Source organism: Pezoporus occidentalis, unplaced genomic scaffold, assembly GCF_034315485.1.
Source record: "Pezoporus occidentalis ecotype Australia unplaced genomic scaffold, CSIRO_AGI_Poc_V1 ctg19, whole genome shotgun sequence".
Classification (NCBI taxonomy): domain Eukaryota; kingdom Metazoa; phylum Chordata; class Aves; order Psittaciformes; family Psittacidae; genus Pezoporus; species Pezoporus occidentalis.
The window spans coordinates 3,592,851-3,617,501 of NW_026913748.1; the positions used below are offsets into that span (position 1 = coordinate 3,592,851).

Consider the following 24,651-nt stretch of genomic DNA (forward strand, 5'->3'; position numbering starts at 1 on the left):
ATGCATGTGTGTCTACCTTTGAATTTCAGTGGGTTATCTGAGGGTTTTGGAGTCATCCTAGGAGTTCTTATCAAGTACATGGAGTGTCTAGCTTGTAATTTGGGATGTGTACAGGTGCAGAGATACTGTAGCTTCCTCATACCAGTGATGCCCTTACCACAGTCTGGGAACCACAGAATCATAGAATTGGTTTGTGTTAGAAGGGACCTGAAAGATCATGTGGTTCCAAACCTCCTGCCACAGGCAAGGACAACTTCAACTAGACCAGGTTGCTTAAAGCCCCATCCAACCTGGCCTTGAACGCTGCTACAGCTTCTCTGGGCAACCTGTTCCAGTGCCTCGCCACCCTCACTGTGCAGAATTTCTTCCTAATATCCAGTATAAATCTACTCTCTGTCATCTTGAAGCCATTTCACTTTGTGCTATCACTACATGTCCTTGGAAAAAGTCCCTCTCCAGATTTCTTGCAGGCTCCTTTTAGGTACTGGAAGGCCGCACAACCCCAAGTCCCTCAGACTGTCCTCACAGCAGAGCTGCTGTAGCCCTCTGATCATCTTCATGATGCTCCTCTAGACTTGCTCCAGGTCCGTGTCCCTCTTATGTTGGAGACCCCAGAGCTGAACACAGGACTGCAGATGCAGTCTGCAAGAGCAGAGTAGAGGGGGAGAATCACCTCCTGCAACATGGCCACTCTGCTTTCCATGCAGCCCAGCATATGGTTGGCTTTCTAGGCTGCAAGCATGACATTGACATTGCTGGATCATTTTGAGCTTATGAAATCTTTGACCTACAGAATGTGTTCTGTTTCTTTAAAGCTCAGGGATCTGATAGGAGAAGTTAATTTGGAGAATACATCATATGATTTCTTTATATCACTAGATAAATAAAGAAAGGCTAGCACTGAGGACTTGGTATTTACATCCCGAATACCCATAATGTAAAGGGGAGACCAAATCATAAGACCTTCTGCTAGGTGGTATGATGAAGGAAACCTGAATTAGCAGATGGAGTCAGGACACCAAAGATTAGCCACCTAAGTTCATGTGCTTATTTCAGGAAGCAACTTTGATCCGGATGGATTTAGGTGAGATAGGTTGTGTAGCTGCAAACCTTCTCTTCCATCTTGTAAAGGAAGCACCAGTTCATGCATTTCTCTGTCACAATGATTCTGTCACAATGATTTAATAAGTTCTGAAATTGAGAGGGTTAGATGGGTTGCTTAAAGCCACCCAGCAAAACGAAACCGAGAGGGTTAGAAGTCAGGAGTGACTTAAATACTGGAAACTGTTGCCACTGAGCTCCCAGGTTCTCATGCTGGTGTATGTAGATGCAAACCACTGATAAATGTTTGTAACTGAAACAGAAACGACAATACCAAAGAAGAAGGTGCCAAAGGCATTGCTTGTGTCGAAGGACATATATCTTTTTGCCTTTTTATGGATGAGACCTTGTGGGCTTTGTCCAGAGAGCACAGTCGATCACATTTCTCACTTTGACACACACACAAAATCTCTCTCTTTCTCTTAAAGATTAGAAAGACACAGGAGTCCAACAGAAGAAAAAACAGGATGTGGTTGGATAATTAAAGGTGGTAGCCTTTAATTGAATGAATATACACATAGGTGCTAAAATAGGCAACTTTAATCTTGGCTTTTTCTAACTTTGAGGTCTTGATTTCGTAGTCATAGTAACATCTGTTTAACAGGGTATGCCTTTGCCTAGGTTTGGTGGAAAGAGTAAATCTGGACCCTTTAAATGTCATCTCATATCTTTGAGTTATAGTAGAATTGTAGAATGGTTTGCGTTGAAAGGGACCTTAAGGATCACCCAGTTCCAACCCCCTGCCATGGGCAGGGACTCTTACCACTAGACCAGGTTGCTCCAAGCCCCATCCAACCTGTCGTTGAATGCTGCCAGGGATGGAGCAGCTGCAGCTTCTCTGGGCAACCTGGGCCAGTGTCTCACCATCCTCAGCAGGAAGAACTTTTCTCCTGATACCTAATCTAAATTTGCTCTCTCTTGACACCACATAGTGCATATCTACATTCAACACAATCAGTCCTCTGTCTTTTGAGCTAGTGGGGAAACTGTCGTCTCTAAATTTGTGGTCTCCTTTAAGCTAGAAGAGATGGACACTATTCTAAAAAAATATAAATACATATTTACCTTAGAGAAGTTTGAAGACACAAGAACATTAGGTTCCATTTCAGACTTTCCGGGAAATCATGCTATACTTTGTGTTTTCTGTGAGATTTTTCTGTGCATATTGGACTTCTCCCATTTCCTTTTCTTATCACTTTTCTGATTTGTTTTCCTCTTACCTTTTCAGTCGCGGTTGTCCCCTTTGGCTGTCCCATCCCACACACGATCTTCCTGCCTGTCTTAGTCTGTTTCTATAGATTTCACAGCTCTGCTTCCTATTCTTTTTCTTAATCCTAAATCCTTCTTAATTGTTCAGACAGACCTCTTCTTTCAGGTCTTAGTCCCAATATCCATTCCCTGCCAGTTTCAATTCTCAGCTCTTTATAGTTTTCTTTTTATAACCTGTTCTTTTTGGTGTGGTGTTTTTGATCAGTTCTCTCTTCATCTGAATTAGAGAGCTTCTTCCTTTTTGTGGCAGGGCATTGGAGAAGTAACTGAGAGCCTGAAGGGGATGACTATCTTCTAAAAGGTGGTCTGGTTTAGTCTGATAACCTCCACTGTGTTTTACCTTCTGACATAAGGATTTTAAAAGTGGATCACTAGTGCTAAAAAAATCTAGTAACCAACAAACCTAAGAAGGGTTAGTTTTGTTGGTGCAGTGAATAAAAGGGATCTGAAGAGACACATGGCTTAGATTTGTGTAGTAAGAAAATCCTTTTGTACAAACTCGGTTGTATTAAAACCATACTATGAAAGCCAAACATCTTTAATATAAATGTCTGGATACTTTAGAATTCTGTCCCAAGAATTTATTTGGTCCTTCAGGTTTCTAATACCAGTGGAACCCCTCAGGACAATGACATTCTTATAACATCTTCAGTAGTGAGGATCCTTTATTAGCTACATTAAACATTTACAGCCCAGTGTCTAATCTCCCCAGTCCCCTGAGGTGTGCCAGACTTGGAATGAGTTTTTGTGGCATTTACATTTACCTTAATGATCTGTCTTGAGGCTGTTTTGTTTGGGATTTGAGTGGGTTAATCAGTGTGTTTAGCTCACAAATTGAATCCTTTCATAACAATAAATGGGGAAGTTAATTGAATTTTATTTTTTCTCCATGGTGCCATATGCAGCATATTCAGGCTTCTTCCATTTCTGTCCTCAATAGTATTAAAGAGTTCTAGGTTTAGGTATTCAGCATAATGGGCAGTTAATAGGTGGAAGATTTGTTTGTTTATAAATTCCATAGCTAATTTCATGAGGGCTTAAGAAATCACTACTAATCTTGTAGTTAATTAGAGAATCGTGCTAGCAATACCGCTGCATCTATGAACCCTTCTCCTGCTCATATGTGATTTTGGTTGGTGTTGCTAAGAACAAAAATCTTTCCACAGTACTGGTTCAGAATATGAAGCAACTGTCTACATGTCTGATTTCCTGGGGTTATTGCACTGCTGCTCATCACTGCAGCATTAGAGTCTGTATCCACAGATCCTGGACAAAGTTCTTTTCATTGTTCAGAGGGGCACAAAAAGAACTGGAAGCTGGATGCAAGTGGCCAGGAAAACAGGCGCCTCAGGAGAAAAATGCCTGGCACTTGAATGTTGTGGCTTGGCTCATGATCTGAGACTATCCCTTATTTTTGGCATGCTCCCATGTGTGGATGTATCCATATATTCGCAGGAGCTGACTGTGTGTGGGTGTATGGGAAAGTTGCTCTGCACTGCCTGTGCTCTTAATGTAAGACTTTGTCTTCTCATCTCTCACCTGACATATTTAGTAATCACTGTGTCTCGCAGCACTGTTCTCTACCGTGCACATCCTTACCGACACACAGTTATGTAGAAACCTCTTTGCTCCCGTATGAAAGCATCCACAACGATATCAAGTGCCTTGTGAATTAATTTTGTGCCTTTAACTGATTTGTTATAAATTAACTCTTTTTGCCTGTATTGCACAGCACCACCCTATATTTAGAATGAGCAACAATCCCATAGTTTCAGTCCTATTACCAATCATTAAGGATTTGCTTTTGTTTTCAAATAGCAGCAATGAAGCACATTGAAAATCTTGGCTGTGTGGTGCATTGTGCATATTTGCTGTGTTTTATGATAAAAATGAGGGCTGGGAATGTTTCTTTGTAAGGACAAAGTCACCCAGCCCAGAATTGTTCTATAACCACCAAGAATAGATGGGACATAATTAAATTTGTGAATCACGACTTTATTCTTCAATTGTTAAATGAAACCCATAAATGTCATCACTAAGCTATCTATTGCATATTACTGTTTTCTTTTCAAGCATTTTGGTGAATGTCTTTAAAATTCCAAGTGTTCATAAGGTCATTTTCCTTTGGGCTATCAAAAATGATGATAGCTAAAGATTTCAGTTCTGTGTTAGCTGCGTTGTTTTGACATGTCAAAGCTGTAGTCCCTGTTAAATGTATGTACTCCTCTATGAAGGAAGGAATTCAACAGAAGAAAGACTTCATCTGTGGGGACAGTTTATGAGCCAGTGGTGTAGCTCCCTAGTACTCTTTGGAGGTGTAGTTGTGTCTGCTGCAATTCAGTTTTTTAGTTCTATATATGAATTTAACAAATGCTTCTTTCAGTAAGGGCTGCAGAGGAATCTGCTGAATTGAAATGAGATAGCCATTCAATAGTATCTACAAAGACCATAAGGGTTTCCTGTCAGAGCAGGTTAAGCAATAATAAATAAGCAAATTGAATCAGTCTATAACCCAGAGCATCAGAGCACATAAAGCAAATTTCGTAATTGGCCCTCCTTCCATTCACTGGTCTCTCAGTCCCTATTCTGTAAGGAAACATTCTGGGAGGTCACAATGAGCACTGTTCCCATCTGGCATTTCTGAATATGTGGAGGACTGACATCACTCTTGGATATCTGTGTTGCTTCAGGAGAATCATGAGCTCTTCCCTTCTTTCCATCTTCTTGCCTATCTCTGCTTTATATTCTTGCATCTCATTAAAAGTTGTTTCCCCTGCTTCTAGTTTTCCTGGGTTCATAGCTCTTCTGGTGTTCAAACTGATTTTCAAACATGATGCTGGCAGCATTGCTGATGTGTCCCCAGTGTCCTGCATTGGCCTCTGAGGACTGTGAGGACTTTGACTGCCATAGGTGCTCCCCTACTTTCCTCCCTGAAACCACTGAGCTTCTCTTTGTGCTTCTAGTCTCAATGGGCCACAAAAATAAGAGCCATAATCCTCATTAACTGTTAGTGCTGTCTTGTTCTCTTATCAGAATGAAGAGCTTCTCAGTAGATGAATCTCTCATCCTCTTAATCAGTTTCTTTCGAATGGCAGGAAGGGCTGCAGCACAGTTGTTCTTTCTATTTATCCCAGAACTGTTGGTGACTTTATGTTGTTTCTTGTTATCCAGTTACCAAAATGGTTTATGAGTTGATATTCTCTTCTCCTTCTGGGATACTTCATATGAGGATTTAAATCTCTTTCCTGCTACTCCCCTACTTTTTTGTGCCATTGTTTGTTTAAAGACCTCCAAGGAGAAAAAAGAACTTCATTCAGTGATTCAGTTATAGATAATCAAGTACTCAAGAGATTTCATATGTTTTCTTTTTATTTAATGAGATCTTAGTAGGCAGCTCTCTTGGTACTTTCCTTGTGGACTCACATACACTTTTTTGTCTTTTGTTCTTTTTGTGGGTTTGTTTGGGATTTTTTTTGGCTGCAAGAATGGAATGGCTGTGGAAACCTAAATCTCCTGTTATAAAAAATGCTGTCTGAGAGGAATTATTCACTGTATTTTTACAAGTTCTCTTCTTCTCTCTGAGAAAATATGGAGATGCATCAATTTTGAGTGTAGATGGAATAATGTCTGGTTTGATTTAAAAGAAGCCTTATATCAAAATAACATGGTGCTGGACAGCATTCTCTGAAAGCAGGCTGTAACTTTCACTACTTTAAATCATTTTTGTAGGTCTTTAAGAGTTCTGAAAAAGAAATCTCTCTTATTTCAGTGTGTAAGAGCAAACCTTAAACTCTTGTTCTAGGGATGTTCCTTTCTTTGCAGTTAATAATTGATGTTGACATCAGAAAATGAAGTAAGCAATTTAACTGAATCTTTGTTTTGGTATGAAAGAGTTGGTATGAAAGAGTTGAAAATTGAAATCTTTGATAACTATAAATGGGTGAAGCTAATGATGAATAATATGTTCCTGCTTTTAAATAGCTGTTAAGATTTAGATAGTAGAAAGCTTTTCTAAAACATTAAAAAAAAAACCACAAAACCCACAACAAAACCTAGACGCATACTGTAAATCTTATGAAGTTCTAGAGGCTTTGGTTAAAGAGGTTTTTATTTGCTTTTGATTTTTCAGCCATTCCTCTTGGAATTATAGTCGTACGAGGAGACTGTGACTTGGAGACCTGTCGTATGTACATTGACCGTCTACAAGAGGTGAGATTTTGGAGAATTCAGGTATCATTTGTTAACCTATATTCTGCTTCTTCCCGTTCTGAGTGTAGAGATATTTAATAGTTGCTACAACCGTATATTGAGAGTATTTCAATTTACCTACCACTGAAAGTAAAGCTTTAGAGTCATTGTATAAAATAATATCATACAGTACATGATGATAACGTAAAATGCATAATAATAAAAGCAGGAGTAGCATGGAAACATATTTTCTAAACAGGAAATGAAAAATCATACTGAATCCTTTCAAATTATAACAGAATTGACATTGATGGGCATGTTTATTTCTCCTTGAACTGAAATGGAATACCAGGACTTTCCACGTACCTTGATGAAACTATATAAATTATTGATTAGAAAGTGTATTATGTAAGGATAAACAACATGGTATTCAAGTGGGTCTAATTATGTAAATTTCATTCTCTGAGACTGGCATGGAGTAATTTGAGACACCAATAAACACTATAGATAACAACTAGGTTTTTCCAAGTATACAGAAAAGTATACTGATGCAGCTAATAATAATGTTGCCCTTATTGTCTTGAGATATCATTCTACAATACAGCCTGGGAATAGGAGACTCCAAATTGTGGTGTGTATACGTTTAGCAATATAACTAAAGGATTTTCATTAACATACTGTCTCTGGTTTTAATCTTTTACTGATCTTTCTCAACATCATTTACATATGTGAGGACATTATGTAGTTTTCTAAATAGGTTGTCCAGTTTATACAGGAGCTATGAACCTCATCTCTCTCATTGGACTCTTTAGGAGCCACTGGCTTCCCTGTGGTTTTGAAACTCTGCACTGGCAACCTGAATATGGGTCTTAGTATTTCACTCCTGGCTTTTGCTTTTTTGCATGTCAGCCAGGATTCCTTTCATCAACTGCAGTTCTGAATATTCAGACTTCAGTTGTGCTATTACTATCAGTCATAAAACAGCATTGTAAGGTGATACCTATTTGAAGTATTCTGTGCTGGGAACTTACAATGAAATAATTGTGATGATATTCTCAGCAGGTTACAAATGTGATCTCATACTAAGCTCAGGCAACTTAATGGCAAGTATCAGGTGGTGAGTAGTACAGCCCTTGAGTAAGCACAGGTAGAAGTTCTGGTTGAATTACTCATAGTAGTTGTGGAGAAACTGTGTTTCTCCAATTTTCTGCAGGGTTTGTGCTACTATTATTTTTTTTGTGTCCTTAATTTGGCTCAGACCCATTTGCTGGGAATGGAGATGCCAAGGTTTTCTACACTCTGCCAACTTGCATACCAACTGGGGAGCTATGGTCTGTAGGTCAGGCTTCTTGGTAGGCTATGTCATGAGCTAAAACTGTTTGTGAAAATCTTCATTAAAATAAGTTAGATTCCTAACCGTGCTAAATATCAGGGCCATTCTGATATGACTTCCCTGACATGAAGTTGTCTTAAAACAGGGGTAACTGCCCGTGGCTTTCTTCAGTGCATTAATTACTCATTTGAAAAAAAAAAAAATTACAATAGAAATTTATAGATTTTAGCATGTTTTGTTGCTGGCACTCTAAATTTTGATAGTTTCCATGGAATAAATACCTCTGTGATATGGTAAAGTGCCATTAACATAACCTCAATATTTTAAAACCTGTTTTTTTTTACCAAATGCATGCAAATCTAAGCTTCAGGTGAGCTTTCCATGACTATTTAGTGGTGTTTGTTTCATATGTTTAAAACCTGTGAGAAATACTTTCAAAATTATTTGTGTTTCCCAACTACTTCAGATAATAAAACTACAAGCAGTTCTTGTTGTTTTAATCTTTTTCATCATTGCTGTGTCTTTCATCCTCCTGCTAGGACCTACAGTCAGTAACTTCTACTACACAGAGAGTTCATTACCAGGTAAGATAAACTTTCCTTGTAGTATCAGAACAAAAAAAGGGTTAGCAATTTGGGCTGCACTCTTTGTATTTGAAGCCAGGTTTCCTTTTTTTGTTAGATACGTGTATGTTAGATGAATTTCTGATTATCGTTTACCCCCAAATGGAGGAGTTTCCTTCTGCCTTTCCTCGGACAATCCTTTTCCTTGCAAACCTTATGGAATTGTATTTAAAATTTGCACAGCATGATAATGTGAGTAGTATTGCAATAGCAGTGCCTTGCATACTGAAATGAATGAGAGAATGTGACCTGTGAGACAAAGGACAAAAGTGTTTCTCTGAGAAACTGAACAATAACATGTTATATTGCATAGCTGAAGTAATAAAAGACAAAAGGTGTGCTCGCAGGCCTAACCCCTTAATAACTGTGTGCACCGCAGTCATCTACCTTTAGTTTAGCATAATCTTCAGAGTAGTTTTTTGCTCCATCCTGGGCACAAATGTGTCTTTTGCATGTGACAAACGGGTTCTAGTTTTAGGTGGCTAGTTTCTAAAATTGCTCTCTTTGTACATTTTACAACATTATTCTACAAGTTATGCAATACAGAACTTGCCTTTACAGTTGGAAGCACTGTTCTGGAATGTATATTTCTCTCAGTAAAATATTGCACTGCACAGTGCTTAAATTTGGAGTAAACTAACTCAGACTAACTCTGCTGACTCCCGAGCTGATCTGACATTAGCACTGAGAATTGACACAAACCATGGTCAGTTGCCACAGCACCTAAGATCACAAGACAAGTTTGCATAGTCTCAGTAGCCATTTCCTAGATTTAACAATGCGAGTCTTGTTTGGGAGCAGCAGGAATGAGTTCACTGGGAAAGCATACAGACATCCAGCTGAGAGGAACCCATTGCAATGAAATTGCAGATAATTTCTTGGGGCTTAATGATTACCTAGGTGATACAGAATTTCAGTTTAGCAAAAATGCCTGTAAATGCGCTGAATGCAGAAAAGACACTATGAGAAAATGCAATTTGGCATGTTTTCCTGGAGCTGTGTTCCTCATTCCAGCTCATGGTTTGTTTCTGCATTTCCCTGCCCAATTTTAACCTCATATTTTTTACATTTGTATCAGTCATTGCCCAGGAACTGAGTTTCAGAGCAGTGTTAGTGTCTAGTGAATTGGCTAATAAACCAGCATGTATTACTCTGTTCCACTCATTATAAATTAACCTAAGTGGTTGCTGACTGCTCCTTGTGTAGGAAACTGCCTGAGGTAAAATGAAGAGCTCAATCTGTGTGTATGGAGAGGGCCAAAAGAGAGTATAAAATGTCAGAAATCAGCTCCATACTTGGCTCTAACCACTGCAGTCATAGCAGTATAGAAATTAATTGTCTAGGCATCTTCTCTAGTGCACATCAGTGTGAAATCCCTAATATACTATCATTTTTTAATGATACTTCCATTTGAATGCACCACCCTCTGTGTCTTTTCTTCAGTACTTGTTTTATCCTGATTCTTTGAACATTGGTTTATTCTCAGTGGGTCATTCCTAAAAACTATCTTGTAAAGTTAATTTGAGGATTGTTCCATGTTTGTTGGTTCCCCTCCACATAATGCAAAAGGGGGGAAAACCAGGGGGAAAACCAGGAAAAAAAGAGCATGAATATCTGAGTTGATGGCACCATCTTCTTACCTCACTAATAAGGTGTCACGGGTACTTTTAAGACTCTTAAATGCAGTTCTCTTGTGTCATTCCTTTGCAGCTCAAAACATTGAGAGTCAGCAGAATCATCAACAAGCTCAGATAAATTATGCTAGAGTTAGTTTTCATTCTGTTTTGTTTCTCTAATAAGTTTACTGCTCAAAAAATATCATTCTCATGGACCTGAGACTTCCCAAGCTAGTTCTGCAGTTGAACTGTTATAAGTCTTGAAAGGAACATATCACAATATATAATTTGTGACTTGAATTTGCATTTACTAGCATTATCTCTATCTTCATTTTCCAGCGTTATGTACTTTGCTAGGTCTATGAATTTTCACTCATTTCTCCTCTTTGTATAGTCTACCCTTTGAGTATGCACCTTTGTTTTTCTATGTTTTCTTCCTTTTGCCTTTGCTCACCTTTCTGCAAACAGTGGGATAAATATTAAGCTCTATTAAGCTTTGTGCATGTAGATATATAGACATTAGCAAACCTAGTGGATTTCAGAAAACTCTTGGCTCTCCCACATACACCTCAGTTGCCATACAAGTAAATCCATAACTCCATCCCACAGCTCCGTAAGCCCATACTAGAGAAAGACAGATGTATTTTAATTTTGATGCTTAAACCACTGAGATATGTAATTTCACTTTATGGACTGCTATGTTATCACTGTCTTCATCTCTCCTGTAATGCAAAGAAGTTGGGAGATAAAAAACTGCACAAAAACCTGAGCAAGTTTTATGGGATCAAGTAAAATCCATGAGTCTAAATATGGGAAAAAAATGAGGCTGTTTTATTTTTGCCAGGGTAGCTACAAACACAGATATCGTGCATCAGAAGGTAATATGCATATGTATTTTTTTTAGTAGAGCAAAGTCTGTAGGTTCCTGCAATAACATATCAAACAAGATCTGTTGCCAGGACTATTAGCCAAACTCTAGGGCACTGAAGAAACAACAAATGAGTCTGGAGTTATCTTTGCCTTTCTGTCCTGGATAACCAGAAAGGAAAGGCAGTAAAGAAAGTTCCAGTCAATCTCCAAGACAGAAGCTAATAAGATGAGTCTTGCAAAAGCTGTCATGATACCAAATGAAATTAATAACATTTTGTAGCAGTATCATGCCAAGCACTGATATGCATTCATCTAGCTGAGAAATGAGTGTCCATCAAAATGCTAATTATTATCAGAGTTACTTGAAAAACAACACATAGTGCACGCAGGCACCTTGGTGACCAAGAAGCTGGGGAAGGTAAGAACTGGTACATATCTGAACAACATCAGCCTGAGCTCATTTTTAATCAGGTAGCTGAAAAAGTGTCAGATGCTTTTAAGTAAATCAAAGAACAATGTCTGCCTCTTAACATATAAGGGCATCATTTGCTCTGTATTCACTTTGGAAATTATTTTACCAAGTCTGACTGAAATGACAACGTCCTTCAGCATTCTCTGAGATTTTCTTCAGTTTAAAAAAGCAAATTACTTCTTCCCCATAGTCTTCCCACCAGCCTGGGAATTGAATTGATTAAATTCCCATTTTTCTGTTGACACATTCTTTATTTTTTTCATAACTTTTTCTCACACATGGCTACTCAGCTAAGAAGTATTTTAGAAATAAGCCAGTTCTGCAAAAAAGTAAGATTAATTTCTGAGAAATAGCTATTACTTCTAGATTTTCTTAATGACATAAACACAAGGCAGCGTAAACAGGAAAATATATCGGAAACTGAACCTTTGAGAATCTATATGAATGTTCCAGATGTGTTGGTTTGAAGCACTGTAAACTTTAATTTTGCATTGCTGTTTCTGCACTTTTATATACAAAGAAGCCTGCTTTCTCCTTGAAACCACGTACATGGTGCCAGCTGCCTGAGGGAATGGTAGAGTTTGTTACTTGGAGTCTCTCACTTAGGCTTCTAAAGGGTGCCTTTCTAAAGGTCTGCTGCAGCTCAGGCTGGACTAGTGGATTTCTGTGTTATGCCAGGGACTTAAGCATTCATAGCCCCATTGTCCCTTCTCTCTGAAACCCCATTATTCCTTGAAATTGCATTCTAGAACTCACTCTTTCAGCCAGCTTTAATTTCTGGTGCTGGACCTTCAAAAAACTACTGACCTGATATAGCTGTGCAATTCCCAATGCAACAGTTGTTTGTCCTGCATAGTGCTGCCAGGAAAGGTGGTGGGCTCCTCTGTGGTATTCTGAGAAGCCCCAGTGAGATATCATTGTATTCTGGTCTGTTTTCACCGATCTATGCCCATGGGCTTTCTGTACTCAGCAATATTTTTTTCAAAGGTACCTTTCCTCCCCATTGCTTCTTTTTCTTTTCTTGCCTTGTGGTTTGGTGTATCATTCTGTGATCTGCTGTCTGAAGGAGGAGTAAAGTTTAAACTTGAGCCAGTTTGTGCCTGAATTTACATCATTAGCAGATGTGCTGGTTTTACTGCCCAAGATGCAAATAAGGATAGAATCTGGCTCTATAGAGATTTTGGATGTGTGCCTGAGATCCATGCCATTGTGCTTAGCCCTGTGCAGATCTATTTGTGTTTAAAAGTAATGTTGTCCCAGTGGCTTTCGGAAGTCGGCTGACCGTTCACTGGAAGCATGGAGCAGAGCCATGACCACCCTCTGCTTTCTGAGATCCCTTTTACCTCTCCAGCTCAGTGAGAGCTGAAAAGCAAGGGGCAGCTGTTTGACTCCTTTGTGAGTACAGGTCAGGAAGAAGGTCTTTGTTCCTCCCCACTCATTTGGTGTGGCTCCTCAAATAATATCTGTTGGTTCTCAAGGAACAGGTGTTCTTAGCCAGAATGGGAACACACTGATGCAGGATGTCTGTCTGTTTGGCTGGTGGTGGTCCCCAGGTCTGCACTCTTTATATTCTGAGTGTAGAAGATAATGTGTTTTTTTTTTTTACTTTTATGTGAATTTGGAACACACCAGAGGCAGGCAGAGTGGATAACTGCTTTAAGTGGCAGATCAGCGGAGGAGGGAAAGAGTGTAAAAAAAATTGGAGCTGGAATAAAGGAAGGTGACAGACACAGAAGAAGGAAATATAATTGAAGTTCACGGCTGTGTAATAGTGATGTGTGTCTTTGACTTCTTTCACCTCTCTCTGTTTCTGTGTCCCCACAAATAAGTGGGGCTGTAGTTAGCTGAGAAAGCTGGTTTTGATGCAGAGCTTTTCGGTATTTTGAGCTGAAGGGAAGGTGATAGCTGAGGATGTGGATGAAACTAACCATATCAGTTTACTCTTTTCTATATTACAGCCAAACCCTGATGTCAGTGAGAAGCAAATCCAGTGGGTTTGAGTTATCTAGGTTTTGCACATTGTCCAATATCAGTACAGCAAAATGAAAAGAAAAGCAGAGACTATAAAATAGTCCTTTTTAGAGGAAAAAAAAAAGTTTATTCTTTTTTAATGTAATTTCTCTGCCCTATCCAGGACCAGGAAAGCTCTTTCCCCAGAGTACTTTCTGTTCAGAGGCTCTCTCCTAGATGGTGCTTCCTAGATGGTAAGTACATCTCCCCTTTCTTGTGCCTAGCATACTGCTTGCTTCCGGTGTGCACGTGAAGGATAGTGCACCTAAGAGTATTGCTATGGCAGAGTAACTGTTTCTGCTTGTTACACTGAGTAGGTGAAAAAGGGGCTAAGAACCCCTTTTTCCCCCCTGAAAAATAAAACAGGCCCTTCATCTAACAAACAAAATGCTGTAGCTTTGTCACCCCAAGGAGACATGTTTTGCTAAGGCTGATTAGAGGTTTAAGGTTTAGCATCTCTGCTGTGATGAGCAGCACTTACTGCATGGCATTGTCTGGAGTCAGAGTGCAGCTGTTTGTGGCAATGTGCTGCAGCTGGTAAGGCTGCGTTCTTATTTCTCTTTAAAATACTATAGTGTTTAGGTGATAGAAATGTACCTCCCTTTTCCTGTAAGGCTGCGCTTGATGTAACTCCCTGGAGAGCTGCACTTGTATTTCACCCAGACTTTGACAAAGCAGACAGCTTATCTGGGCTTTACATCAGGCTCCAGAGCACTGAAATTAGCAGCTAAAAGCATCTGCTTTTGCAAAAGCTTCAGTGTGGGAAAACTGAATTTGTTATTGTTTTAAACAAAACCAATTTCTCCTTGGCAATTTCTAATCACTCTTGTTTGTGTCTCATAAGGGAAATCGATAAAAATCATACTGAGAATCTGTTTGGGTTTTAGAGAAAGCTGGGTGGATAGATACATTCAGGTTTTGTCTTTAGGGATTTGATATTCCCTTGCAGTGCCAAAACCTACAATGCTACATCACTGTGCTCTTGTGTCAAAACTCCAGAGTGAATGAATCTGATTTTACTGGCCAAACTAAATGCAAAGCAGAAACAAAAAACAAAAAAAATCGCATCTGATGAAGAACACTGTAGGTGAAAAAAATGCTTTTAGTTTAGTAATGTAAATTATGTGGCAGTGATAAGGTTCATATTAGGTTATTATTTAGCGAATCTACCTTCATGTGAGCTTTTGTGAGTAGCATGCATTTTCCTTGAGTGCTAATTCAGGATGAGTATCTGTGGCCATGCATTTGATATACAAAGAACTTTCAAGCACATTATTGTTCTTTAGATGCAAAAATTGAATTAATCCTATTAGACCCATTGATTTTATTATATGCTTACTACATTCTCATCAAAACAATGCAACATTTTCTGTCACATATTTTAATGTAATCAATTCTTCTTATAAGCCTGAAATCCATTTTATATATTTTTAAAATATCAATTTCAAGTTAATAATTTCACTGAATAATGTTTTGTTAAGCCTAACCTTTAAATTCACCATTTAAAGGGATAAGAACATGGATTTAATGAATGAATCAGATTGTGTTCTTGTGAAACCACTGTGACTTCCTAACACAGAGGTTGTCTTAGTGGTAGTGATATTAGTTCAGCCCATCTTGTCCATGTAGTTCTGCTCAGGCCATTTTCTTCACTGCAGTTTTGTTGTTTCTCTGTCTTGCAGCAACTTCTGCTGATCGTTTTTACCGCATTGACAGATCTCAGGTAAATCTTTATTCAGTTACCATTTCTGTAGGGTTTTTTTAAAGCTGTGTCAAATGCAGCTTAAAATGAATTATCTGCTATTCCTCTTGTGCATTATAAAATGCTACTGATGTCTGGGGAAAAGTAGAGAAAAAATTCTGAGCCATTTTGCAGTTGATGTAATTCACATTGTTTCATTGAAGTTTTATATCTGCTGACAATCTGCCCTTCTATTACTACAAATCTGATGTACAGATCAGAATGTTCTACATTCATCATCCTTATCGAATGTTACCAGGGGCATCTATGTGGCACCAGGGTATTTGAGTTTATCTTTTCAATGATGCTTTTACTCACCAGATGTCTTGATCCTGTATGTGTAATGTGAAAATTAAGGTGATGTTGCAAGCTGAGAATTACAAGCACAGCTGTATCAAATATTCCCAAAGAACCCCAAAACAGAATGTAGCTCTGTTGGATTGAAACCTGTGGTATAGATCTGACAGTCTGAATATATTTTCTAAAAAACACTTTGAAATTTTTGCAGAGTTTTTGGTGTTTCTGATTTGTAGCCAGAGCAAGCCAATTAGTGGCTCAGTATTAAGTGCAGACTGTTGATTTAGCACAGTGGTCATTTGTATCTGGTTCCCCTGAGAACTGTGTAAGCCGTTTCTGAATCACATGAACATATGACTGTTTCCTAGCAAGAGCAGCTGGTGTTTTAGTTCAAGCAGAAGGAGCTATGGCTTTAGTTCAGAAGTCCCAGGTTCAGTGTCTGCATGTAGCCACCATGGGACTTGTTTGCACAGTGATATAAATGCTTTGATAAAGTTGCACTTTAACATTTGGAAAACAAGGATGAAGAAGGTGCTGCTACAGGTTAAACTGGAGGATGTTACTCTGTTTGGCTTATTCTGCATTTCTTCAATACCTGGCTTTGTACAGATGGTCATCTTTCCCTCCCACTCATTTGCCCTGTGTTTCTGTGATGGAAAAGATCAATACTGTGTGATAGTCCCAGTGCACAAATGATGGGAAGTTTTGCCTACATAGACAAGCCTACTCACACTTGATGGTTTTTGAAGGACAATGAACCTTCAGTGTTAATCCCAAAAAAAAAGAGGAATTGAGAGAGAAATCTTTGGTAATGGAGAGGTGAAACCAGAATATAAAAGCAGTGGAAGTCATAAATGCAGTGGAAGTCTGGGAGAATATCCCCAGACAATGAAAATATCTGTCAGCCATCATAGGAGAACAAACATTAGGTGTTCATTTTCATTTTGCAATGCAGACTTTGACTTTATGTGTAGGCTTCCAGTTTCCAGCTGAATGACGAAGTGCCACCAAGTAGCAGCCTTTTAAGTGTTGCTGTGAGTGTGAAGTTTGCTGGTTGGGAATCTTGTTTGGCCTGAAATCACTGGAGTATTTATTGGTGACTGTGGTGGCATTGGTTTTAGGGAGAGTGCATGTGTGTGCACTTATATAAATACACAGAGTCCCATGAATGCTCTTCAGAGATCCTAATGTGAACCCAACTTTCTTATAGCCACCTGGGTGCTCTGAGAGACCAGGGATGATACAGGCTCATTACTTGTTCCTTCTATCACTTCAACAGGAACATTTGCACTTTGTGACGGAAATTTCACAGGACGAGATTTTTATTCTGGACCCAGAGATGGTAATGTCACAGCAGGTGGGGACACCACCAGGAATGCCTGATCTGGTAGTGGAGCAGGCCTCTGGGTGAGTGGTGCTGGGATCTAGCATTCCACAGGTATATTAGAGTTGGACATGCCTTTTCTAGTTCCCTCTTCTGAAGGACTGGGAGATGTGTGAGGGCAGATCTTAGGAGGAGAGCTGACAGGATCAGATACAGCCATGGCAATGACAGAAGGACGGTGGAATAACATCTATTTCATCCTGGAGCACACAGCAGGACTAACGCACTTCGGCACCTTTTGGTCTTCTCACACTCCCTGACTGTGCTCCACCATAAATCTGTACCCATTGAGTTACAAACCCCTTCTCTGCATGGTCAGGGATCTGATACCACTGTATAAGGCCCTGAAGCCCTTTCTACCTAAGCATGATAGTAAAAGTGTCTCTGTTTCTTCTCATCATCTGGGCAGACAAGAAACAGTCCTATTTGTCTTTAGTGAGTCTTGTACTCACAGTGAACTGAGCTCTTTTAGCTTGCTATGGGCTGAAAAGTTCTGGGAGCCAGTAAGCATAAGACAGCTTCAAAGTGGAGCACACAAGGTAATTTCTGAGGTGTAAATGTCTTCCTTCCTTCTTCCCTCCCTAGAATATCAGATCGGTGGAACCCTGCAGTCCGAAAGAGGATGCTGAGTGACAGTGGCCTTGGCAAGATTTCCCCACACTACGAGGTACCTGACAAACAAAAGGATGCCAACCAGACACATATGCTGCAGTAAGAACCCTCTGCATTTCTCTTCCTAATGATGCACTGTCACCATTACCACAGACAACTTCTAATGGCTGCTTTAAGCTTAATGGATTGTGTGAACATGTTGAAATTATGGAAGTCCTTTTGCTGCTTCTCTTTTGCTCTTCCTTTCTGTTTCTTCATATTTCTCCATTATTATATGTTCTTGCTTTTGTTTTATTTTTCCCTGTAGCACCCTGCACTCTTAATAAACCTAGATCCAAGTTTCCAAAAGTAAATATGTTATTTTGGATGACGAAGTTCCCGCTAAAGGAACCTTCATAGCAAATAGCTATGAAAAAGACCAAAGCACTCATCCTTAAGGTAGCTCTGATGCAATGTAACAAAGCAGAAGACTCTACAATTGCTGCTTACTTTAAGAGACTTTAAGAGATGTAGGCAATAGCTTTTATATAATCTTGAATCAGAAATACCACTGCTGGTGTAGCATGTGTAAACAGTGGTTTTCTTGCTGATATTTCCTACCTGTAAGAGTCTTTTCTACCACCACAATCATGCTTGTCATGTTCAGATTTGTGTAAGAGTCTCTCTCATTCTTCTTGCCTATATCAGAAGTGGCTCTCAGCTTTTTGGTCCTTTTGCTTTAGGTTTTCAAAACCAGCAGTTGATCTGTAAAATCTCCATTAAAGTTTGGATGGGAGGCACCTGTCTGAACTCTATTGTTGGCTTTGAAAATTTCTAGTGTTTTGGGGTTGTTTTTCCCCCCGGGTACATAATCTATAATTCTATATATACTTCTGCTTTATCCTTCTAGTTCTACTGTATCTGAATCCCTACAGATGGGTTTTAAAATTTACTATAGAAAAATCAGAAATAGTGACCATGTGGTCCTTGTTTCAGTTTGTCTTTCTGTCTTGGGTGTGTGTGGAAGGGGGCTGCAAAGTGCTTGCTGGGTACAGCTCCACTGCAGATGCAGTGTGGATGGGAGACTGCGTAGCTGTTTGGCTACAGCCTAGAACTTCCCAGCAAAAGGAAACTGCTGGCAGCAGGAGGAGATGTTATGGCAAGAAAAGGTGATCCTCATAGTACTGCCAAGAGACACTCACCTAGGTTTCTCCCATTAGCCTGAGCAATTCTGGATCAGTTCTTGTTTTTATGCTCTGCAATGTGAAGGATGGTGAATTCAGGTTCTGTTTTCCACAGACTAGAATGGCAGGGCCTGCAAATTGGAGCTGGCAAAGGTGGGAGCAAAATGATGCTTAGACACTTTTAGGCAGTGTGGAGAGATGGTGACAACATGTGGACTAACTTCTAATTGATAAGAGGAACATTTTTGTTTACATCATTGCAACTGGAAATGTTTGTTTTGCTGGAACAATTATTTTTGGTAGATTTATTAATTGCAAGCAAAGTCAGTAGCACTGCTCAGAGTAAATATATCTGTCAGTACCTACTATAACAAATTGTTTTCTTTATAGCTTCTCTAAGCTTTAATTGTTTTGCCTGAAATTTTTCATGGTAAGATTCAGTCTTTGACTGATTCTTTCTCTCTTTCTTTTAGTTAAAACTTAGACAAAAGCTCATTGTTTCTGAAGACAAGATTTGTGGGAAATGTGCTGCTTTAAATTAAAAAAAAAGAAAATAAATCCAGCAGTTGTATCCTGAGGCATTTTAGTGCTGGTAGTGGAATGAACTTCATTGGAATGAAGTTTTGGAGACTCGACATTTAATAAAGTGTCACCATAATACCAGGGAGATGCCTTTGCTGTCTTGAGTTAAGTACTCCTGAGTTTGCCCTGCTCATGAGGTTGTTCATGCACTTTGGAGACACCTCAGGTTCAAAAGCTTTGCTTTCAGAAGTTTCTGTCTGCACATGCTCATGGAGGTGTTATGCCCCTCTGCAGTGCGAGAAGTGATTTGAAAAAGTGAAAGGAGTAGAAGCAGAAAGAGAGTGTGTGCAGGAACTTGGGGAGCAGAGTTAGGGGATGGGAGCTGACAATTGGGAGCGCAGGGGAGATACAGATGTCTGGGAAATCAAATTCTCATCTGATACAGGAGGACATGGGTTGCAGATAGGTAAGAGGTGAGTGAGACGGTAAGGGACATGGAGGAAAGAGTCTGTGGCTGCTTCTGTCCTGAATCTAGAGGCAAGCTCTGAAGTTTAGACACTGCCTCACTTACTGCCAGGCTGGAAAGTGTATAGTAAATGAGGCAGGGGATTGCAGTAGAAAAAGCAAGGTATTATTACAGTAAAGGCAGTTGAATGCTGCTCTGGAGGGTTGGCTTCTCCCCTCATTTTCTCCAACAGAAGTTCTGAATGATGCAGATTTACAACAAACTTTCCAGAAATGGCCAGTAACAATGGGCTTCTTATTCTACGTATGGCCACTGTGAAGTAGAATGGGTTCCTGGGAGGCCATTGCAAGAAGACTTTGAAAGAGAGGGCTGGAAACCAAGAAACAGGCAACCTTATTATGCAAATAAAAAGATAGGTTAAATTATTTCAATCAATGAAAAAATAGAAAAAAATATGTGATCTAAAAGTAATGATGATATTTAGTGCTGGTTTTGATCACAAGCTATTGGAGTAAATATTAATTTGTATGTGATGGTTTTGAAGCAGGAGTCTTTCTAAGAGAAAATTACTTATGTTTTTGTTTTTAATTAAGAAAGCTTCCTATTAGTTAATTTTCAGGTGGCTTTTGATTAATAATATTTTATGTTTTACTCCATTTCTGATGGCTTTTTGATGTGTGAACGATTTGTGGAGTGGGCAGGACATGAAACAGTGTCTTGTTACAGCACCCAGGAGCTGGGGCAGGTAGCTTAATAGGGACATCAAATTAGTGTGAACAGTGCATACAAAAGAAAAACAACAGGAAGACAATTACTTGGAGTACTGGTGCTTGAACGTGAAGAGAGCGAAGTATTCTGGTTTGATTCCACTGAAAATGTTTTTGGATTCCTCCTTTAAACATGAATTGGATCATCATCCTGATTTATCTTACAGTTAAATGGTGCAGCGAGATGGGGATGAACATTCCTTCATTGCCTGCTGCAAGCATTCATTGCTGGCCAGGTATTTCTCTTCCTAGTTACATTTTTATCACCCTGTTATGTAATGAAAGCTGAGAAATTAAATAAAATAAAAACCTCAACAGCATACAAAATTGGAAAGATGACTATATGCTGGTAGAAGTTTGACCTACATCTTTTAATTAAAGTCATTAATTTTCGCATTGTTTGGGGCTGTAAGAACCACCTTTTTAGCATCTGTCCAACTGCTAGCGGCATTGTCTGAATTGAATGCATGGCTTGTGAAGGGTGGGTGAAGGTTGGCCAAAATGCCATCTGGTCCTGTCAGGAAGAGGAAGAAAAAATGCCTGTAGAGGCTGGAAGGTGGCTGCAGCCTTTTACACCAAATAGACATTAATTAGCTAATAATACCACCCAGGCATTGCTTTATGAGGCAATAATAGCCTAGCTACTGAGAGGAAAGAAGAAAACAGCTAAATGCCAAATGTTTTAACTCAGCTACAGGAATCAGATCATTGCCCAGGAAATCAGTGCAGATGTTACAGGGTGGTTTAGGCTTTGGTTTTATGTCATTTATTTATTATTTTTTGTTTTTCCCAAGAGAAATATTAGTGTGGTACAAGGTGAGAAGAGCATCAGGGTTGCAAATTTGCATGCAGAAAGGAGAAGGAATGCTCATCTAGTGAAAGTCAAGAAAATATAAAGAGACTTTAGACATGCTAGGGAGGAGCTGCTGCCTATTGGTAGCGAACCTTTAAAATTTCACAGGTTGGTGGAAACTTGAAAAATCAAAATGTTTCCCCAAAACACTTGCATTGGAAAACACAGTATCAGCTCTTAAACAGGCTGATAGTCTGCCCTTGTATGTTTGATAGCAAAATCTGAATTAGTTTCCTGGTTCAAATCTAGTTCAAGCTGCCTTTTCAAGATAGATAGAGTGAAGCTTGTACGTTTTAACCAGCTATTTGGACAGCTGTACAAATTACTTTCCATTGTACAAAATCCCAGATGAGGCTCCATGAGTACTGATTGCTTTCAAACAGTTTTCATTTGAGTGAAGGCATAAATCGCCATCTCACCTTCACTGTATGCTCCTGTGTAGTCCTTAAAAGAAAATGAGAGCATAACAAAATTCAGTGTCTGTTTACGCTCAACTCTTCCTTTTCTTTCTCTTCTGTTATCTTAGATACCTTCACAAGTAGCTTGCCAAGGCACCATTCTCACTCCCTTGAAGTGGAGCATGAGAAAATTTGTCTAAAGCAGCTCTTCACCTCTCACTAGGAAAGTGATATTAAAATGGAGAGGGTGTTAGTGAAAGGAAAGATGTGAACTCGAAGAGGAGGAAAAGTGATGTAAAGAGAACAGAATGGTTCAGGGAAAGGTACACACGGCTTAAATAGGGAAAGTATTTTGAAGAAATAAAAAAAAAAAGAAGAATCTAACAAATAGATAAGAAATTGGTTTAAGGGAAAGTAAATTCCCTGAGTGAGACTGAGTGGGCAAAAGTGGTGCATCTCAGTGTGGGGTCTGGTCCTGTGTTTTGAAAGCTCTCTGTATTGTCAGCATGATGCAGTCACAATATGTAAAATCTTGTGCACATTCCAGACAGAGACTACAATTTGTCTGCCATTAGGAAATCTTCCCTTCTCTTGCTGCTTAAATCTTCTCCTACCTTTATTTCTAGAGACCTTCTTGACAAAGACAGCTCTAGTTCCCAGGTGTGGTAAAAGAATGTGCTTCATGTACTTTATGCCCCTCTTGTGGATATTAATTCACTCCAGATACTTCAAGATTTTAGCCTCCTTCATTGTTTTTAGAGATTTTTCAGTGAGGAATAAAGAAATAATTATTGGTTTCCTTTGGAAATCTACCTTGAGGATATGTGCCTGTGGATCTAAAGATGTAATTCTGCCCTTCTTATTCCCTTAAAAACTTACAATGTAACAATGAAAGGCTAGCAAAATTTTGGTATTGCTTGAATAAGTTTTCTTGAAGCTTCATTTCTTGCCATCAAGAAAACAATTTCAGCCTGACAAACTATAGAAAGGCTTTTAAAAATAGTGGAATTTGGTTGGCAAAAAGAAGTGTATCTTCTTTGTTAAGATCCCTATGTTTTTACAATCAAGCCCTGCTAGAAATAGTTTAAAACTCTTATTTTGTCTGTATAGTCAGTTCAGTACAAAGCTACTCAAACCCAGGATATTTATTTTTATTTTGTGGTGCAATCATTGAATATGAAAACAATCTGGAGACTGTAGCACTGCAGAAAGCAATACTTCCCAGTGAAATTCATACTTTTCCCATATTGGCACCAAAGAAAAACCTTGCTTTGTGTTCTGTGCTGCTTTGCAACCTGTGGGATTTCAAAAGTTTCTTGAAGGACAGCTACTGCTGCTGGTATCTGTTACTATTTGGCAGCTAATTTAAGTGTCCAGCTTTTGCAATTTTTCTAGAAGTTTTCTTTTTCCTTCTGAAGCTGCTTTTGCAGCAAACTCAAGTGCATCTCTAGATAGAGAACACACATGAACTTGCCAAATGATCTGTCATGAACCTGGGAGTAAGACCTTTACCTGGATAAATATTAATTCACAAGTTAAGTTTGAGCCTCTCCCACATTGTCACTTAATCCATGTCCACTTTCACCAAGCAATGTCTCTAATTCTAGTGATGTTCATCCCTGTCATAGCCAGGAGAAGGGACTCCTGGATTAATAGACACACCTTGAATCAGTTACAGAAAAAAAGGAACACAGTTTAAAGAGGAAAATAATGGTAAAATCACAGGGGATGGAGAGGAGTGTTGGCATCAAAATATCTGTTCAAAGACTAGCCTTCATGAGATATGTCTTTGGTATATCTTAAGTGTGTCATGTACAGACTGTGTATGCGAGGTAAACACAAGAACAGATGTTCTTAACTCAGGATTCAAGAGGGTTTGTGTTACTTCAGCCATGTTGGTACCATCTTGGGGATGATTCTGAGTATGGGAAGATCCTGTCATTTTGCTCTGATGTCTGAAGATATGGAAGCAGAACCAGAGAAAGTGTTATCACGTGCGGTCCCTTCTAGGTCAGGGGATGAGCCATGGTTCTATGGTGATTGCACCCACCAGTCCCTAAAGGACCTTTGCAAACAGTGAGAGTCAGATGGTTCTGGAAACTGTTTAACATGAGCTTTCAGCAATCCTCTGGTGTCACTTTTAAGTGACTGAATACATGGAAAACCTTATTTAATCACCTCTGCCCCTGCTGATTAGCAGAATTTTTATGTCACTACTGCCAAAATCTGGCCTTATCTACAGATAAATGGGGTGTAGAAAAATAATGGTTTTTCCTCCTTGAAATTTCTGGTCATCAGTAATTGGTACTTAAACATTATCCTGGTAACCCATCCCACAACACTACTGAGCTTTAACACATCATCTTTTGCTTCTGCTCTTGTTAACTGTAATTGGAAAAGGAAGAAACCAGAATTTGGTTTAGTTTTTCATGTGTATGGCCTTATTTGTGTATGTAAGTGCAATGCAAATAGTGTTTGTTTTCTTCCAGAATTAATTCTCCAACCTTTGCTGTTGAGGTGCTGAATTGCTAAGGGGTTTTAGCAACAGTAGGCACATCTGATGAGGTGGGTTTGTGTTTCTTCCCCTTCAATATGTGGCGGAAATAGAGTACATCCCATACTGTATCCTGTAGGATGTTTTTTTCCTCATCAGTACTTATTAGCAAATAATTTTATTATTCAGAATGTAGCTCCCCAGAGAGGATTGGGTGGAATTTTAGTTTCCTTCTTTCCCACCCACCTGCCCCTGAGCCCTCAGAATGAGGGCTCTTGATGATTTTTGTAGCATCTCAACACCTGATGCACAGCTGAAGAAATTCACCCTGCTGACAAATTATTTTGGCAGATACTGACATGCAAAACACTCCCACGCACCATAAGACTACAAATTGGCTTCTTTAGAGAGATCTTGCTTCTCAACTGGCATCCTGCTTTCCAAAAGGGAAATGCAAGCAGTCCAGCTCTCC

The 24,651-nt window shown here is 39.2% G+C and overlaps 1 protein-coding gene across 5 annotated transcripts in view; it reads left to right on the top strand.

Annotated features, from left to right (window-relative positions):
* DGKI (diacylglycerol kinase iota) overlaps positions 1-24,651 on the top strand; it is a 206,078-nt gene that overhangs the window by 139,446 nt on the left and 41,981 nt on the right. For all 5 annotated transcript variants that reach the window (XM_062616484.1, XM_062616481.1, XM_062616478.1 and 2 more), the window contains 6 exons: positions 6,500-6,579; positions 8,431-8,475; positions 13,607-13,676; positions 15,165-15,205; positions 16,800-16,927; positions 17,490-17,615. In XM_062616484.1, coding sequence (XP_062472468.1) covers positions 6,500-6,579; positions 8,431-8,475; positions 13,607-13,676; positions 15,165-15,205; positions 16,800-16,927; positions 17,490-17,615 — 490 coding nt within the window. The remainder of the gene's footprint in view (positions 1-6,499; positions 6,580-8,430; positions 8,476-13,606; positions 13,677-15,164; positions 15,206-16,799; positions 16,928-17,489; positions 17,616-24,651) is intronic.